The sequence below is a fragment of the Callorhinchus milii genome, unplaced genomic scaffold, assembly GCF_018977255.1.
Source record: "Callorhinchus milii isolate IMCB2004 unplaced genomic scaffold, IMCB_Cmil_1.0 Scaffold5, whole genome shotgun sequence".
Taxonomy (NCBI): domain Eukaryota; kingdom Metazoa; phylum Chordata; class Chondrichthyes; order Chimaeriformes; family Callorhinchidae; genus Callorhinchus; species Callorhinchus milii.
Genome location: NW_024704746.1, coordinates 66,751,829 through 66,771,615, shown reverse-complemented (window position 1 = coordinate 66,771,615; position 19,787 = coordinate 66,751,829). Strand labels below are relative to the sequence as shown.

General features: G+C 46.5%; 1 protein-coding gene across 1 annotated transcript; it reads left to right on the top strand.

Annotated features, from left to right (window-relative positions):
* Nucleotides 1-46: 46 nt before the first annotated feature.
* itih2 (inter-alpha-trypsin inhibitor heavy chain 2) lies at nt 47-19,311 on the top strand. Its single transcript, XM_007907650.2, has 21 exons — nt 47-187; nt 1,753-1,809; nt 2,671-2,712; nt 4,108-4,280; nt 5,584-5,688; nt 6,312-6,474; nt 7,151-7,258; nt 7,386-7,514; nt 8,401-8,517; nt 10,058-10,226; nt 10,655-10,780; nt 11,331-11,512; nt 12,422-12,607; nt 13,202-13,341; nt 13,802-13,974; nt 14,216-14,356; nt 14,948-15,061; nt 16,115-16,313; nt 17,012-17,184; nt 17,475-17,586; nt 18,132-19,311. Exons 1-21 carry the CDS (start codon nt 98-100, stop codon nt 18,277-18,279), a joined length of 2,847 nt encoding a protein of 948 aa, XP_007905841.2. The 5' UTR covers nt 47-97; the 3' UTR covers nt 18,280-19,311.
* The last annotated feature ends 476 nt before the right edge of the window (nt 19,312-19,787 follow it).

Genomic DNA, 19,787 nt, shown 5'->3' with positions numbered 1-19,787 from the left:
AACTAGCAACGTAACTCTTTAACTTATTTTGGCCGTGTTTATAAATTAGTCGAAAGGTCTGTGTCCCTGGCCTTAGTGTGGTATAACCTCAGCTGCAATGAAGCCTCTCGGTGTCTTTCTCTGCCTCCTGTTCCTCTGCGAAATTAGGACGTTTGAGATATTCGTGAGCGACTCCTCGGAAAGGAGAGTAAGTTGGCAAACCTTGAAGCCTTGAGCAATTCTTTTTGCGATGGCCCGAAAAATTAACAACAACCACAAGAACAAATTGCATCTGTACAGTGCTTTTCACGTCGAAGAGGATGTCCCAAAGGTGGTGGGCAGTCAGGGATTTGCACCCGTGCTGCGGGTCGGGATCAGGGAGGGCAGGGAGGCGAGGGGTAAGAGGGTGACCTGAGGTGTGGTCACTTAAACTAATTTCATTGAAATTAAATGAACTTGCGGGCATTAACTGGAAATTAATTGAAGCCTTTAATGTTTTGTTATGAGTGGGAATGTGGCATGCTGAAAGAATATTGTCCCCGAGTGCCTGAAATTTCACGTGGTGTTAGTCATGAGATCCTCGGCTTAAAGTTTAAGTCCAAGATTGAGCAAAAACTTTTGGAAAACTTCTTGACTTCGGTCGTAATTTGTGTGGAGTCCAATAGTGTAGTGGTTAGAGCACTCGCCTCGGGACCCGGGTTCGATTCCCGGGCAGGACAAAACCTTAGACGAGTTTCCTTACTCCACACACGCGCCTCTGGTTACCTAGCAGTTAGTAAGAACCCGGTTGTTAGTCGATTAGCGGATCGCTTTCCGGGGCTAATAATCCCTCAAAAAAAAATAATAATTTGGTCACTCAATCCGCGACTGTTTGTGGGACGCTGCTGCGTGCAATTGGCTGTCAAGTTTTGCCCACAAAATATACAGTCAATTCACTTTACAATATATATTCTGTCAAGCGCTTTGTGACTTCTCAACTACGTGATAAAGCACTATATCAAATGCAAGGATTATTATTATTATTATTATTATTGTAAGTGTCTGAAATTTCATGTGGTTTTGGACATGAGATCATTGGTTTAAAGATTAAGATTGAGCAGAACTTTTGGAAATCTTCTTGAATTCAGTCGTACTTTTTTGTCTCGAACTTTTCGGACTTTATTCCACAGAGAAGAATGATTTTGAGGCGAAGGCAACGGAGGCTATTTGGACTTCAGGTTCCTCGCGCTCATCTGCAAATCCCTTCACGCCTCCCACCCTTTCTGACCCGTTCGCTCCCCACTCCACTACCCTCTGCCTCCCGCTTGTCCCCCGTCCCCTCCACCATCAGCGGATCTGCTTTCGGCCGCTGCACCCCAAAACTCTGGAACGCTCTCCCCCAATTCCTCCACCTTGCCCCCTCCGTGCCCTTTTTCAGATCTCGCCTGAAGACCTTCCTTTTCAACCGGTCACTTTCCCCCCCCACCACCCCTCATCCCCGGCTTGCCGTCAGGCTCAGCCACTGTTAAGCATTTCGGGAGGCTACCCCTCGTAAAGGGGGGGGGGGGGGCTATAGAAATACAAGTTGTTGTTGTTGTTGTGACCTGGCTTCAAGCATTGCCTTAAAATCTCCCTCTTTGACAGCCCCTTCCCCTCCCTCCAATGTATGGGGTCTGACTCCCCGCCACTGTGAAGCGCATTGAGAACTTAACCCATATGATGAGCGCTGTGTAAAATAGTAACTGCCTTTTTTTTTTGGCACCTGAATAACGTGACCGGTTCTCTCTATTCCAGAACATTTTCCCACTTCAGCTGGAAAAGTCTACTCACAGATATGGGTCACGGAGACATGTAAGAGCTAAATTAACCCAGTGACTCCGGAAACCAGTACGCTTCATCAAACCACTGCCGGTGAATTAGCATTTCGACCCAGGGCGTCAAACTTTGCGCTCAGCCGACTCCGGCCTCCTGCACGTCCCTCGTCCCCTCTGCTCCGCCTTCGGCGGCCATGCTTTGAGCGCGTTCGATTCCAGACACAACGGAGAAATTTCCATGTGTTGGTGACGCATGCACGCACACGTGTGAGGAACTCTCAGTCTGGTTCTCATGGTGATGATGGGTTTGCGTGTGTATCGGACACCGGTCTGATCGCCCCTGCTTACTGGAGTGAAATGTAAGATGTTTCCCAAGGCTTGGAGAAGGCGAAAACTATTTTTCACCCGTCCATTGGTAACTTTCAAGCCCCCAGTGGAAACGGTGTTCGGGCCGTACACAGGGTCACACAGTGTGAGCTGTTGTTTCTCTTCATGTCCCGTAGCTTAGTGGTTAGACCGTTAGCCTCGCAAGTGAGAGGACGCGATTCCCGGGAGCAGGCGAAACCTTGGGCAAGTTTCCTTACTCTATACCCACGCCTCTGTTTACCCAGCAGTAAGTAGGACCCGGTTGCTAGTCGATTGGCGGATCGCTTTAATAATCCCTTAAAACAAAACGAAAAAATTTGGTCACTCAATCCACGACTGTCTATGGGATACTACTGTAGCCCACAAGCACAGTCGCCCACAGAGTACACGGTCAATAAAACACTTTACAGCGTATTCTGTGAAGCTCTTTGAGAACGTCTCGACAACGCGATGAGGCGTGATATCAAACGCAAGTATTATTATTAATTCTATGATTATTACTCTTATTATTATTGTTCTTAAATCTCCACAGAGAAGCCTTCAAGTCAACGAAAAGAAGCAGAAAGCAGGGGAGGTGGGAAAAAGCTTTGTGTTTTGCTTGAGTGGTTGAAAATTGCTGACTATTTTAGCCATTATCTGCTGATCGATGCTGTACTGTTTACGTGACTCACGGGTTGCTGACACACACACACACACACACACACATACTCTCTCTCAACTTTTGTAAAAATTGACTTAGGCCCAGAAGTTTCACAAGTTTTAGGTTCCCTCAACTTGACCGAAATCCTGTGATGGGCCGTTGGTACAATATGTCCGAGCGCCACTTTGAACCAGTTTTCCCCAAATGGGTCAATGTCAGATTCCACCCCCCCCCTCCCCCCAGACTTGTATCACTGACCAGAAGGCTTCTTGCCCTAAAAAATGGTTGACTTCCAGATCATCAGGTCACTGCTGTGTTACTTCCTTTTGCTTCTGGGACTGGGGTTTGAAGCTCAAAGATTGCTGGTAATATTGTCACTGACCGACTGACTGACCAATTGACTGACTCCACCCCATCCTCACCAGCACCAAACTCCGCACACATCATCCCGGTCCTCGCCAGCTGGCTGCCGTATTCACCCAAAGTCACTGCACTTTCCGTGAAGCCCTTTGAGACGTCCTCCTGACTTGAAAGGTGCCTTCTCCCCCCCCTCCCCACCTCCGAATCTCTCTATCGTTCTGATCTCCTCTTATCTCATTCCACTGCTCGCTCCCCTCCGCTCGTCTATCTCAGGCTTCCTTGCAAATTCCACCGCCCTTTCCTGTTCCACCAATTCAATGCCCTATAAGGAGTCCTGTAGCTCAGTGGTTAGAGCACTCGCTTTGCAAGCGAGAGACCTGAGTTCAATTCCAGACAGAGGGCGAAACCTTGGGCAAGTTTCCTTACTCCACACAGAGCCTAATAATAATCCCTCCAAAAACCAAAAACAATAATAAATTGGTCATTTTCAATCTACGACTGTTTGTGGGACATTGCTGTGCGCAATTGGCTGCCGCGTTCGCCGACAAATAAAAGGTCAATTCACTTTACAGTGTGTTCTGTGAAGCACTTTGGGACGTCCTCCCGATGTGAAAAGCGCTATATCAAATGTAAGGAATATTATTATTATTATTATAATAATAATCCTTGCATTTGATATAGGCGCATTATCGCGTCTTTGAGACGTCTTCAAAGCGCTTCACAGGACATACTGCAAAGTTAATTGACTGTGTATTTTGTGGGCGAAACGCGGCAGCCAACGGCGCACAGCAGCGTCCCCCGCAAACAGCCGTGGATTGAGCGACAGTTTGAAAAAAAAATCCCAATCTCTGTCGCGTTTAAAATACTAACAGAAATATGAATCTTCTTTTTAAAAAACAAGGAAGTTCGCTGTTTTGCAATCACGGAGTCAGGGAAATAATAACTGCGTCCGTTTGTTTTTCCGCCCAGGTACCCTTGGAAGACCCGATCATCATCGACAGTTACAAAGTCAGAACCATCATTACTTCCCGTTTTGCCGAAACGGTGTTTAGCACCAAAGTGGTCAACAAGGACTCGTCAGCGCAGACGTTGCAGTTTAGCGTCCAGATCCCCAAAACCGCCTACATCACCAACTTCACCATGTGAGTCTCTCAAAGCATTTCTGTGTCCTTTTCATCTCGGGACGCTCCACGGATCTGCCACAAGCGAGAGGACCCGGGTTCGATTCCCGAGCAGGACAACAACAACCACAACAACAGCAGCATTTATATAGTGCCCCTCACCCAGGGTAGTGTCGCAGAACGCTTTGCGAAAGGACGAAACGCTCGGCAAGTTTTCGTACTCCACACGCCCTCTGTTTACCCAGCAGTAAGTCGGATTGTTAGTCGATTGGCCGATCGCTTTCCGGGGGTAATAATCCCTCCAAAAAAAAAAAGTCACTCAATCCACGACTGTTTGTGGGACGCTGCCGTGCGCAATTGACTGCTGTGTTTCGCCCATCAAATACACAGTCACTCCACTTTACAGTATATTCTGTGAGGCGCTGAGGGACGTCTCAATGACGTGATAAAGGCGCTGTAATCAAATGCAAGGATTATTATTGTTCATAATATGAATAAACCCGGACACTCCCAGACAGTTAAGGCGACATCCGCAAGTTAAGTTTAAAAAGTTTTGAAGCCATTTGAATTCCTGTGAGGGAGATATTTTTCAGAGCTTATCTCTGTGTTCTTTGAAGAGCTTGAGTACGTTTCAATGCCCAGAGTCAGGCAAGGCTTTTCCATGAAAACAGTTGGACTCTGGTCCTTTAGCATTCCGGAGGGTATGTACACTGCCTCACATGATTATCCTCGGGATATTGTTATCTGGGCTTTCTGCCATTTAGCGGTGACATTACGCAACCCAATAGGTGAACAGGAGAGAAAAAAAATGTCCATTTCAAAGGGAAATTGACCCAAACAGAATGACAAATTTGTGTCCTCATCTTGAGCAGGTTTCTGAACTTACATTTGGTGTACGTTAACTTATTCTGGATGCAGAACCTCTTAACGTCAAAGCTAATTCCTGTTGTATCTTTTGTAGGCTGCCAATTTTGCAATTTTTTTGGGGGGTAGGGGGGGGGGGAGAGAGGGGAGGTCGGAGATATAAAATAATATTAATAACAACCCTTGCATTTGATGTAGCGCTTTATCACGTCATTGAGACGTCTCAAAGCGCTTTACATATGCTATAAAATGGACTATCAGCGCCTTGGGACGTCCTCCCGACGTGAAAGGCGCTATCCAAATGTAATCTTGTTGTTGTTGTTGTTGATGACTGTATATTTTGTGAGCGGAACACGGCACCCAATTGCGATGGGCCGAATGGCCTCCTTCTGCCATACGAGATTCCATGAAACAAATAAAACTGAGGAACTGATTCAAGCTTTTCACGCCTCCCACGCAGGATGGTGAACGACATCACATTTGTTGGGTCGGTGCAAGAAAAGAACGCAGCTCGCAGACTGTACATGGACGCCCGAAGGGAAGGAAAGGCCGCAGGTATTATTCGGTAATGCTCTCTTCTTCTGATTTTCATCCGAGTGTGGGTTTCTGAGGGGCTAAAATGCAGTATGTGGTGGGCAGACTCCTGATGGTGTAGTGGATAGAACCTCACCTTACAGTCCAGTCCTGGAGTCCTGTAGCTCAGTGGTTAGAGCGCTCGCTTCACAAGCGAGAGGACCCAGGTTCGATTCCCGGCAGGGGTGAAACCTTTCCTTACTCCACACGCACGCCTCTGTTTACCGAGCAAACTGTTTGTTAGTCGATTGGCGGATTGTTTTACCGGGGGTAATAATCCTTTCCAAAAAAAATAATAATAATTTAGTCACTCAATCCACGGTGAAGCGCTTTGAGACGTCTCGACAGCGTGATACGGCGCTGTATCAAATGCAAGGATTAATATTATTATCTTTGCTTTCCCTGCTTCGAAGACCCTTTATAAGCAAGGTAGCTTTTCAACCGTGCCTTTGGTGAATTTTGGTACCTCTATTTCCCATCTTGCTTTAGTTTCCAAGGACTATTATTATTATTATTATTATTATTACAAAGCAAAGGGCTTTGTGACATCCTCCTGAAAGGCACTCTATCACGTGTGAGGAATACTGGTACTTATTGCGGCCTTATCAATTTTAGGACCAATGGGTATGACATGGAGAACTTTAAAGCTGAGATGAACGTCCCTGCCGGGAGCATCACCACCTTCGAGCTTCACTGCCAGGAGCTCTTGCAACGGCACCTCGGATTTTACGAGCAAGTCACCGTTCTCCGGCCTGGAAACCTGGTGAAGAACCTCCAGGTATGCCTGGGAATGTCTCCTGCGTAACGGATGAGTTTGCGAACTTTCTTAGCAGATTTGAAGCCCCGTCCAATCTATTGTGATTTCATGGCAAATTTACCCCCATACTGTCAATCCGGCGTTTTAAGCTGGACAAACGGACTAACTACAAGCAGACAGACTGACTTACGACAAATCCCTTCATGCACTGCCACCTCCCTACCTTTCTGACCGCCTCTCTCCTCACTGCACTACCTTCTGACTCCACTCAGATGGCTCCGGCCTCCTGCTTGTCCCTTGTCCCCTCCTCCCCTCCACCATCGACAGCCGCCTCTACTCCCCGAAACTCTGGAATGCTCTCCCCCAATCCCTCCACCTTGCCCCCTCCTTCCCCTCTTTTAGATCAGACCTTCCTCTTCGACCGTGCTTACGGTCGCCTCCTGCCTCCCCCTGGCTCGGGGTCAGGCTCCGCCACTGTTAAGCGCTCCGAGACTCGGTCCTGTGTGAAGGGCGCTGTATAAATCATCTTGTTCTCGTTGTTTGAAGACCCTCGTTCTTACCTCACGAACGAACACCTCTACGCCCGCACCCAACATCATTTCAATTCAACCCGCCTTTAGGAGAGGAGAATTAATGGAAGGAAATGGAAATCAAATCAACCTTGAGGTTTGATAATCCACGTGTTTCCTTTCCTCAGATTGATGTCTACATATACGAACCCGAAGGCATCAGAACAATCGAGGCACCAAACATGCTTGGGACACAGTTCGACGGACTCATTAAAGTAACTCAGGGGGAGCATAAGGTAAGCGGGAACAACTGGCTCTGTTTGGAGTTTCCAACTCACAGCAACATCTCACTAACATTATTTGTTGTTGTTGTTGTTGCAGTTTGAGTTGCAGTCTGTTGAATAAGCCCAATTTGTTTTTCAGGCTCACGTGTCCTTCAAGCCCACTTTAGACCAACAGAGAAAATGTCCAAACTGCTCCGACTCAGCCATTGACGGGAGTATCGTCGTGAGATACGATGTGAAGCGGGAGCTGAACGGTGGAAGTATCCAGGTCATTTTTGCAAATATCCTGCCCTAACTTCCTAAGTCCTCCTTTGTGTCAACTTGGCGTAGTTGGTAAAAATTCCTTCGTAAAAAAATAATAATAAATTTGGTCAGTCAATCCGCCGCTGTTTGCGAGACACTGCACAATTGGCATTATTTAAAATAATATGTGGCTGCCGGGTTTCTGGTTGCGTTTCCGTGCGCAAGGCAGGTGGAATTTCACATTCCCTTTCACTTTGTTTTTCTCTCCCTCACCCTCTGGAACTCCAACCCTGAATCCCTCCACCTCGTTCTCTCACTCAGCTACTTCGAGGCCCATCTCAAGACCTTCCTCTTTGACCGTGTCCTTCGGCCAACCTCCCAGCCCCCCCCCCCCCCCACTCCCCCTACCCTCCTCCACCCCTCTTGATTCCAACCCCCCAGCTCGGGTGCGAACCCTCAACTTGGGAGCGCCTTGGGACGTCCTTCCGAAGTGAAAGGTGCTGCGTAAATTTTTGTTGTTTTTTTGTTTTTAGAATGAGATCCCGTGAAGAGCTTTGAGACGTTCTCCAGACGGGAGAGACGCTGTAAAATGTAGTAATAGTAACAAATAGTGTTATTAATGTCCCTTTCACTATTATGGGAAGACTAGTTCAACTTTGTGGTGAAATCAAAGCAAGTGGCTGGGAACACTCAGCGGGTCAGGCAGCATCTATGGAGAGAGGAGAGTGAGTTAAAGTTTTCGGTCGATGACCTTCCGTCAGAACCTGAAACGTTAACTCGCTTTCCTCTCTCCGTAGATGCTGCCTGACCTGCTGAGTGTTCCCGGCCACTTCTATTTTTCCAGCCTCTGCACTTCTTTTTGCCTCATCTTCTAAAATTTTGTGCTGAAATGTTTTCCTTTGTGACCGCAGATCGCTGATGGGCATTTCGTTCACTTCTTTGCTCCGAGTAACCTGCCACCGCTTCCTAAGAACATCATCTTTGTCATCGATGTGAGCGGTTCGATGTGGGGGATTAAGATGAAGCAGGTGAGCTTCTCTCTCCCGACAGCTAAATGTTGGGGACGGCATCAAACAGGAGATGTTTTGACAGCCTCACGTGCAACAGTCAATTAGCGATTCCCCCTGACATGAGCTTCACACTAAAAGGGCAACATCACACGTCATAAGCCCAATCAGAGAAGGGAATTTCTCTCTCCCGGTGTCCTGCCCAACAATCTCCCCGGGTCAAATCAGTCACTCACTCCACTGTTTGTGTTTGTTGGTGGGGACGCTGCTGTGCGCAAACTGGTTGCCACGTTTCGCCCTCAAAATACACAGTCAATCCACTTTGCATTATATCCTGTGAAGCGCTTTGAGACGACACGAAAGGATTATTTCATAATATTGTAATATAGTATTATTGGCTGAAGAGGTGCAGTTTTATGGTGCAAAATGACGGCAAGTGCTTTGTGGGTAGATAGATAAATAGAACCCGCAGACAGAATCTCGCGTCAGTGCAATGGTTCACAGAATGCGTTAAACTTCCAGCACAGTAATCATACTAATAAACACGATAATCCTTGCGTTTGATACAGTGCCTTATCGTGTCTTCGAGACTTCTGAAAGCGCTTCACAGAATATACTGTAAAGTGAACTGACTGTATATTTTGTGGGTGAAACTCGCCAGCCAAATTGCGCACAGCAGCGTCCCACAAAGTCGTGGATTGAGTGACCAAATTATTATTATTATTATTATTTTTTAAAGGGATTATAACCCCTGGAAAAGCGATCCGCCAATCGACTAACACCCGGGTTCCTACTTACTGCTGGAATACTCCCTTATCCCCGGTACAGTTTACGGATCTCGTTAGATTTCCGTTTGCAATTTGAAGTTGCCAGCTCTGGTATTTATTTATGTGGAACAGCTCACTGAGACACCACGAATAGTTCAGCGAGAAGAATGAGCATTTGGATCTCAATAAAGGAGCCGGCAGAAGGGCCATATGGAGCAGTAATGATAAGAGACAGTAATTGAGCAACACTAATGACAAACACAGTGCTAGGACAATAATGAAGTCTTAATGGGATATTAAACCTGCTAAGCTGCGCCAACATGTATAAGGATGAACAAACAAGGAGACACTAATGGCTCCAGTTACATTTAGCAAACAGATGTTCCTTCAAATGTCACCTTTAAGTGCTGTACATGATCCATTACTTTTTGTTGCTTTCGTGGAGAATTGCAATGCAATGAACCTTCTGAGAGTGTCTGGCCTGCACATCGGGTCATAGTCTATCCTGGCGGTCATCCCCAACGCATAGCGTGGTAACTGTCCAGCCTTGCGTGGAGTCCTCTAGCATAGTGCTGAGAGCGCTCGCCTTGCAAGCGAGAGGATTCGGTTCATTTCCCGGGCAGGACGAAACCTCAGGCAAGTTTCCTTACTCCACGCTCACACACACACACACGCGCGCACACGCCTCTGTTTACCTGGCAGTGAGTAGGAACCTGGTTGTTAGTTAGTCAATTGGTGGATTGGTTTGAACGGAACTCTACATCTAATGAGACGGCTGGGTTTTTCCACGCTAGACGGTTGAGGCCATGAAGACAATCCTGGACGACCTGCGACCCGAAGACCAATTCACCATCATCGACTTCAACCACAACGTGCGCGTGTGGAACAAGCTGCTGCTTCCAGCCACGTCCTTTAATGTCAAAGATGCCAAAGATTACGTCATGAGAATTCAACCTTCCGGTGGTGCGTCATCCATTCATTTGTTCATTGATTCATTGATTTATTGACTGACTGACTGACCGACACACCCATCCATCCACCCACCCAACATATTTACAGGGAACCATACACAGAGCTACAAAATGCAGTCACGACACTTTACAGTATAATTCGTGAAGTTCTTTGGGACGTCTCGAAGACATGATAAGGCGCTATATCAGATGCACGTATCATTATTATTATTATCATTATTATACAGCTGAAACAAACAGACTCAACGGGGTGAATGGCTTATTTTACTCCTATTCGTGCGCCGTAGCGATGTATCGGTTGCTTCTCTTTCCCATCGCCGTGTTGACTGGCACAGCGTCTCTCTGTTTCACATGGAGTGTGCGAGCCTTCCTTGTTGGGTTGCGTTGTCCCATTCTTTGTGTTTTTTAATCTAAAAACAGGAACAAACATTAACGAAGCCATCCTGACAGCCATCCACATCCTGACGGAAGCCAATTACCTTGGTTACCTGGATGAACGATCCGTATCGCTCATTGTTCTGGTTTCAGATGGCGATCCCACTGTGGGTAAGGTTTCAACTGCACTTTGGGTCTTTGCTGCCGCCCTGGCTCAGTTGGTAGCGCTCTCTCTCTCTCTCTCTCTCTCTCTCTCTCACCTCTCAGTCAGAAGATTATGGGTTCAAGCTCTCACGTCAGGAGTTGGAATTGCATCTAAGCTGATTTTCCAATGCAGAACAGGGGTGGGGGTACGTTGCGTTGTCAGAGACGTTAAACCGAGGTCTCGTCTGCCTGTTCAGGCGGACGTTAAAGATCCCGCGGCACTATTCGAAAAGAGAAGGGAGTTTTTCTCTCTCTCTCTCTCTCTCCTGGTGTCCCTGGCCAACAACCCCCCAAATATAATTGGCCCCTCACCCCACGGCTGTTTGTGGGGACGCTGCTGTGCGCAATTGGCTGCCGCGTTTCACCCGCAAAATACAGAGTCAATTCACTGTACAGTATATCCTGTGAAGCGCTTTGAGATGCCTCAATAACGTGATAAGGCGCCATACCAAATGCAAGGATTATTATTATTATTATTATTAACCCCAACTCTTTCCAATACGCCATTGAAATGAAGGCGAGATTAAGCTGAACAACATCCAGAGGAATGTCAGGAAGAACATGCAAGATGATTTCTCCCTCTTCTGCCTGGGAATTGGCTTCGACGTGGACTACGATTTCCTGGAGAGGATAGCGCTCGAAAACCGTGGACTCGCCCGGCGCATTTACGCAAACCAGAACGCTTCCAGTCAACTCATGGTAACAGCTTGAGTTCTTTCCTCTCTGCCTTCCGCTCTCATCTCCCTCCAATGTCAGTGGAAGTTTGGTTACGCCTCTGATGGCGAGTGGATTTGCCTTTCGCCTGAGTGGCTCAGTTGGTAGCATTCTTGCCTCGGAGTCAAAAGCTTGTGGGTTCAAGCCTCACATCAGGGCTTTGGAGCTCAGGCTGACATAGTGTTGAGGGTGGATGGATGTGTATGTGTGTGTGCTGCATTATTGGAGGTGCTATTCTTTGGATGAGCAGTTAACCCAAAGTCCTGTCCTGACTGTCCCTGTTCGAGTGGGTGTCAAAGATTCCATTGCACTACTCAAAAAAGCAAGGGAGTGTCTCCTGGCTGTTTGCCTTGGCTGTTCGTGGGGACGCTGCTGTGCGAAAATCGGCTGCTGAGTTTCACCACGCAAAATACACGGTCAATTCACTTTACAGTAAATCCTATGAAGCGCTTTGAGGCGTCTGAATGACGTGTCAAGGCGCGATATCAAATGCAAGGATTATCATCATGATAACGTTCGGGTGTTTTATTCAGATGAATCTAACCTACACGCGCGTCAATGAGTCTCTAGTTCATTGCCATTGTTTACCCACTGTAAGTGGAAACGCCACTGTAGGTGGGAACCCGCTTGTTAGAGTCGATTTTCGGATCGCTTTCCGGGGGTAAATAATCCCTCAAAAAAAACCCCCACCTCAATCTATAATTGTTTGTGGAAATCGCTGTGAGCAATTGGCTGCCGCGTTTCGCCCACAGAAGGCACAGTCGCCACACTTTACAGTATATTCTGCGAAGCGCTTTGAGAACGTCTCGAAGACGTGATAAGGCACTGAATCGAATGAGAGGTTTATTATTGTTATTATTATTGTTATTATTATTATTATCATCCGGTTTGCAGAACTTCTACGAAGAAGTGGCAACGCCTCTGCTGAAGAAAATCAACATCTTATACGAGGAGGCATTTGTGACCGACGTGACACAGAACGTGTTTGACAAGTATTTCCGTGGCTCCGAGCTGGTTGTGGCGGGAAAGCTGACGGACGATCACCCTTCGCTCTTACACGGCATAGTGACAGCTTGCTCTGTGAGATTCCTTCCTTTTTTTGTGCCCCGGCCGGGTGTCTGATGAGCGTGGAAACCCATCACCGCGCTTAACCAAGCTGAGCATTCCATGCCTGCCACCTACTTTCTGATGCGCTTCCACGCAAAGTGTACAGTCGAGTCCGGCTGAACGGTCTCACGGGATATTTTTCAGTACACGAGAGAGGAGGTGATTCAGAAAGGGGCCCTTTTAGAACAGTTCGGTCACATTTTGGTTTTGACTTTCAAGGGCAGACCAGTCACTGGTGGCAGGGAGTTCTCCCACTCATCCCTGCAAGCCAAAGCCCCAACGGGGAGGGTGGTCCTAGCTGGACAGGCAGCGGGAAAGCTTGCCGGACAGCTCTCTCAATTCCAAGCTACGCGGTTTTAGCTGGTCAGACTTCCAACGCACAGCCTTGGCTCTTGCCAGCCTACACCAAACACTCTGTTTACTTAGCAGTAAGTGTTTGACAAGGTCGGAACCTGGTCGCTAGTCGATTGATGGGTTTTGTCCACAAAATATGCAGTCAAGTCGTGATAAGATGCTATATCAAATGCAAGGATTATTATTATTATTATTATTATTACCCTTTTTCAGGCAAATAGCGACCTGCGATTTGAAATAGACTCCCCGACAGATAAACTGGACGACATTCTGGCCAAGCAGAAATTTGCTCTCAAAGACTTTACAAAGCAACTCTGGGCATACCTCACCATCAACCAGCTGTTAGCAGAGAGGTCAGTAACCAAGCGTAGGTTTATTACGTATCCTTTCTTCATGGAAGGTTTGTATATTTTTCTTCATCCGCAAATTGTCTATGCCCATAAAATACACAATCACCGTATTTTACAGTATATTCTCTAAAGTACTTTCAGATGTCTCAACGACATGATAAGGCGCTACTTTGAATGCAAGAATTATTATTATATTATTATTGGTGTCCTGTGACGAATTGGTTAGAACACTCCATCCAAAAAAAAATAATAATTTGGTCGCTCAATCCACGGCTGTTTGTGGGGACGCCGCTGTGCGCAATTGTCTGCTGTGCAAAATGCACAGTCAACTCACTTTACAGTATATTCTGTGAAGCCCTTTGGGTCGTCTCGACGACGTGATAGGGCGCTGTATCAAATGCAAGGATTATTATTGTTAATATTATTGTTGTATTAAACAGCATCTGTGCAAACTTCACAACAGGTTGTTGGCCACCTCAGGTATGCAGAAGAGGAACATTACTCAGAGGATCTTGAATCTGGCTCTGAAGCACCAGTTTGTGACCCCAATGACTTCTCTGCTGGTACAGAGTGAGCAGACCAACCAGAGGCTACTGGCAGATTCTCCGACAGACACCAGAAACGGCTGCTGTACCGGTTAGTGATCAGCCTGGCTCAGACAGCAGTATTCCCTCTCACCTCTCCTTGCACCTCTCCGACCTGCTTACTCCCCACTCCACCGCCCGCAGGATCTGCTCGGCTGGCTCCGGACTCCTGCTTGTCCCTCGTTCCCTCCACTCCACCTTCGGCGGACGTGCTTTCAGACGACCTGATGATGCGCAATGTCACAGGCAAGGATCATTATTATTAATAATTATTATTATCGTTTCCTTTGCAGGGACTTCTGGTATTGGGAGGAAGCTTCCGCCACCAAGTAAACCAGATTGGGCCCTTCCACCCATACAAAGCCCTTCCTCTGAGGTACTTGGTCAGATCCAGGAAGCCCTTCCACCTGAACTCACCTCTACTGTAACATCAGGTAATGCTCTCATAGACCTTCTACCAAGTTTTTCACTTCAGGCTTATTTATTCCATCAACACATGGTGGAGTTCTGTAGCTCAGTGGTTAGAGCGCTCGCCTTGTAAACGAGAGGACCCAAGTTCTATTCCCTGCCAGGGGATGAAACCTTAGGCAAGTTTTCTTACTCCACACACACACCTCTGTTTACCTCGCAGTCAGTAGCAACCTGGAACAATTTGGTCACGCAATCCACGATTGTTTTTGGGACGCTGCTGTGCCCAATTGGCTGCCGCGTTTCGCCCACAAGATATACAGTCAATTCACCTTACGGTATATTCTGATAATGCGCTATATCAAATGCAAGGATTATTATTATTATTATTATTAAGTTCCACCCTCCGGAACTCCATCCTGGAGCCCCTCCACCTTGCCCCCTCCCTTGCCTCCTTCAAGGCCCATGTCCAGACCTTAGATCCATAGAAATTTGCAGCACAGAAGAAAGTCATCCGGTCTATCATGTCTGTGTCGGCTCTTTTAAAGTGCGATCATTTCGCTGACAATGTTATTCAAAAGAAACAATGCTAACTGTGAGTTTTTGCTCCTTTCTAGTTGAAAATGATCCACATTTCATTATCCACTTGGCCCAAAGTCAACAGGATGTTTGCTTCAATATCGATTCCCAGCCCGGAAAAATCCTGAGCCTGGTGTCAGATCGAACTAAAGGTGAGAGAGAAATGGAGGGCGGTCGAAGGCACGATCAAAGAAGAACCAATTGAAGCGGTGAGGTGGAGGGATTGCGGGATAGAGTTCCAGAGTGTGGGGGCAGAGATGCTGAAGGCCTGACTGCCAATGGTATGGTGGAAAGGAAGTGTGGGGGACCTGAAGCCGGCCTGTATCGCAGAGCGGAGGCAGCAGCACGAAACCCAGATTGGAGGGTTTCATGGAGGGAACGCTGGGAGAGGAAAGAGTGAAGCTGGGAAGCAATGACTCGTTCCATGATCTTTGATAGAAAAGAAAGGTTTGAAAGCGGGCGGTGGTTGGAGAGCAGAGACGGGTCAAGGGAAGGTTTTTTGAGGGTAGGGGTGACGACGGCTCTCTTTAGGGGGATGGGTAAGATGCCATCGGTTAACAGGAGCTGAGTGTGTTCTGCCCTTCCAAGTCGTGCTGATGAGCCAGGCTTTTCTGGAGGGATGAGATTGTATAGGGACCAAGAGCCTTGTTCATCCAGACCGATCTGGTGATCTTGTGGAACCACAGGAGATAGTTTTATCTGCATCAAGGACGAGGGATTATTATATGAAATAATATTACCACCTGCTGGCAGAAACACCAACTACACCTAGATAAACACACTGATCGCAAAGATCATAAGACAAGAGCAGATGTAGAAAACCCTTGAAGACCTTAGGCAAGTTTCCTTACTCCGCACGCCTCTGTTTACCCAGCAGTAAGCAGGAACCCGGGTTGCTAGTCGATTGACAGATCACTTTCCGGGGGGGTGGAGGGTAACAATCCCTCCAAGAAGAATATTTGGTCACTCAATCCACGACTGTTTTGTGGGACATTGCTGTGTGCAATTGGCCTCATTTCGCCCACAAAATACATCAGGAGGCCAGGATGCTGGGACTCAGTTTAAAAAAAAGCAGATTGATGCTCCGATGGGCGCACAGTAGGGTGAGTCTTCTGAAAGGAAGGGATCAAATGGATTGAAAGGGCATTTTTCACCCGAACCTGACCTTGTGTGACGTGTCTTCACTGAACTATCTCTGTTGGCAGGAGTTGCTGTCAATGGCAGACTGGTGGGTGGCAAAAAACCCAAGAATAACAAGCTGAACACCTACTTTGGCACGATTGGCCTCACCTTTACCAAACGCAACCTCCGCATTGAGATCAGCACCGACAAGATTGTCTTGATAGGCGCCAAGTATAAAACTTTCCTGTGGTGGTCCGAGTCGAGCTCTCTGGCTCAGGATGGGTAAGATTACTGCATTGTACCGTACCATCCAACATTGCACCACACTTTGGGCATCACACTACCAAGGCACGGCCGGTGGCAGATCAGTCACCGAGGGGCAGGGATTATTCTCACTCGGCTCCTGTTAATCTTAGCAATCCATTACACTGCCCGCTTTACTATCCCTACATTAATATTCCGCTGCTCGTCCAGCTCAGACAAGTGGAGTGCTGGGAGCATGTTGGTCAGAGCACTCGCCTCGCAAGCGAGAGGACCGAGGTTTGATTCCCGGGCTGGGCTGTGTGAAACTTTGGGCAAGTTTCCTTACTCTGTCTACTCAGCTGTACGTAGGAACCCGGCTGTTAGTCGAAGGGCGGATCGCATTTCCGGGTGTAATAATCCCTTCACAAAAAATAATTTGGTCACTCAATCCACCACTGTTTGTGGGGACGCTGCTGTGCGCAATTGGCTGCCGTGTTTCACCCACAAAATGCAAAGTCAATTCTCTTTACAGTATATTTAGTGAAGCGCTTTGAGACGTCTTGAAGAAGTGATAAGGTGATATATCAATTGCAGGGATTATTTGTGTACTATTATTATTATTTTATTATTATTAGCATTAGGACCACTCTACCGATTAGGGTTGTGGTTTAATTAACATGCAGTTGGAGCAACAAAATCTGATTATTTTCTTAATACCGTACAACTTCTTATTTCAGCCTGACTGTGTTAGTGACGAAAAACCGCAACGTAACCATCAGCGTGGGTAAGGAAATGGTCTTCCTGATCCTACTCCATCGTGCCTGGAAACATCATCCCACCAATGTGGACTTCCTGGGATTTTATTCTCCCCATTCAAACAACTTCTCAGCAGACGTTCATGGCTTGATTGGTAATTATATTTCTATTTCTTCAGCTTCAAACTTAGAATGACTTGGCAACCTTGATACGACTCCTTATCACGTCGTTGATTTGTTCTTGAAACAAATGTAATTTCAAGAACAAATTAGATTGATTTCCGCTGGAAAATAATATCTGAATATACAGTATATAGTTTGGGGACACGACAGATCAAGTGACTGCCAGGATGGTGGAAGGCGAACGAGACGGACCTTTTTTTGTCGCCGAGCAAATTCTTATGTTCTTACATTCATCCGAAACTTTCTTGTGATCTCTTTGCAGGTCAGTTCACCCAGGAACCAGCAGTGAAAATCTTCAATATCCGTCCGGGCTCAAATACAGACAAACTGCAAGCCACCATGGAAGTCAAAGGGCACAATCTTACAGTCACCAGGTAAGGGAACATCAAAGGGACTATCATGCAATGGCACTGCTTGATAGCAGTGCGGGTCTGCTTAGAAACCGGGTCAGCAAATGAAGGGAACTGATCTTGCTCACTGGAACTTCTCTGTAATAATAATCCTTGCATTTGCTACAGCACCTTATCACATCATTGAGACGCCTCAAAGCGCTTCACAGGATATACTGCAAAGTGGATTGACTGTGCATTTTGTTGGGGAAACACGGCAGCCGATTGCGCACAGCAGCGTCCCCACCCAAGCAATAAGTAGGAACCCGGTTGTTAGTTGATCACTCCAAAAAAATTTGGTCACTCAATCGATGACCACTTGTAGGACACCGCTGAGCGCAATGGGCTGCAGTGTTTCACCCACAAAATATAGTCAATCCACTTTACAGTATATTCTGTGAAGCACTTTGAGACGTTTCAACGACGTGATAGGGAGCAATATCAAAGGCAAGGATTATGATATTATTATCTTTATGGAGAAGGCAAATGTAATCATAAATAACCATGTTCTCTCTCCATTTTCCCTGCAGGGGATTGCAGAAGGACTACAGGCTAAATGTAGTGAATGGAACGGATGTCCATTGCTGGTTCATCCACAACAGCGGGAAAGGCTTTATTGATGGACATTACAAAGATTACCTGGTTCCATTCCTTCACCGCTTCTTGCCACGTCCGTGATAGCTTTTGCACGTCTCTGCAAAGCCTGGGCGTCTGCACCATACGTTCATAAGCGTTACATGCATTTTAGAGTAAAAAAAATAGAAACTTGGGAGTCATTAAGTACAGTATATGCTCACAAAATGATTTGACGCAACTACTATTAAATGCGGTAAGTTTCTAACTGTTCTATTCTCCAGTACATCACACTTGCGAGCGCGCACACACACACACACACACATTTACATGACTCTCACCCACGGAAAAATGAAAGAAAAGTACATTGTTCATTAATTGTTAGATTGGAAGTGTAAAACGTGACACGATGTGATAATTATCGCACGGATGGAAATTGCGTGTGACCATGGCTCAGTCGATGTTTATTGAGCCCAAAGCTGTCAGCGATAGCTATTGATTGAGTGATTGATTCCTGTCAATGGATATTTAAGATTTCAGTCACTTTGTCCCACATGCGGTAAACCCATGCTTAAGATTATCCTCAGTTTGTTTTGGATACTCTGAAGCATCGGTGATGGGTTTCCACGCTGTCAAGACACCCGGATGACCAAAAATATATCCCAAAGCTACACTGAAATTCTTCGATCCACATTGTCATGGTCAGAGGGTGTTGTGTTCACCTCCACAAAGGCATCGACAAGGGCTGAATTTCCGACGGTCTTATATCGACGGTGATAATTATCATCATGTTACTAATTTAGTAGTGAAAACATTTTGTACAATTCTGACCGGTGGATCCTAATGGTTTTTGTAACAAACGTTTCTGGTTTGGCACATCAACTGCAAATGGAAAGAGAATTGCTACCAACATTTTGCCTGTGATGAATGAGGCAAAACACGATTTGTGACCTTTTTCTGCTAGTTTTTCCACCATCTCTATTTACCCTAATCCAGCTGTTAAGTGCCTTAACTTTTAAGTTTGAATAAAAAAAATATAGTGCCTTAAAACAAAATGATATTGTATGCACCGTTTGCAAATTAAATTAGCAGTGGCTAAGCAACGAATGTGCTTGAACCACCACACTTCTGAGAAAATGATGCATTTTTGTAGCACCTTACTTACAAGATTTGTATAGCGCCATTCCTGTTGGGAGGACGTCTCAAGGCGCTGGACAGTCAAGGATTTGCCTTCAAGATGGGGGTTGGCATTAGGTGAGGTGGAGGTCAGGGAGGGTAGGGTTCGGAGGGTGACCGAAGGCGCGATTGAAGAGGAGGTTCTTGAGACAGGCCTTGAAGGAGGTAAGGCGAGGCCATATCGAAACACATAGGGTAACAGATCAGAACTTTGCAGGAAACGTGTTGGGATCGTGGAAGTGAGCACAGCCACATTCAAAGAGACAGGATTTGAAAGCGCTTCTTTTTTTTAAATTATATTTTATTACAATTTTTTTAATAAAGCACGACATAGTTGAGTACAGTGACCGACCGGTTAGGTAAGAACCAAGTTCCAAAACCTGCTATGAGGTGAATGACCAATTAATGACAGATTGCTGGCCTTGTTGCACTGGACT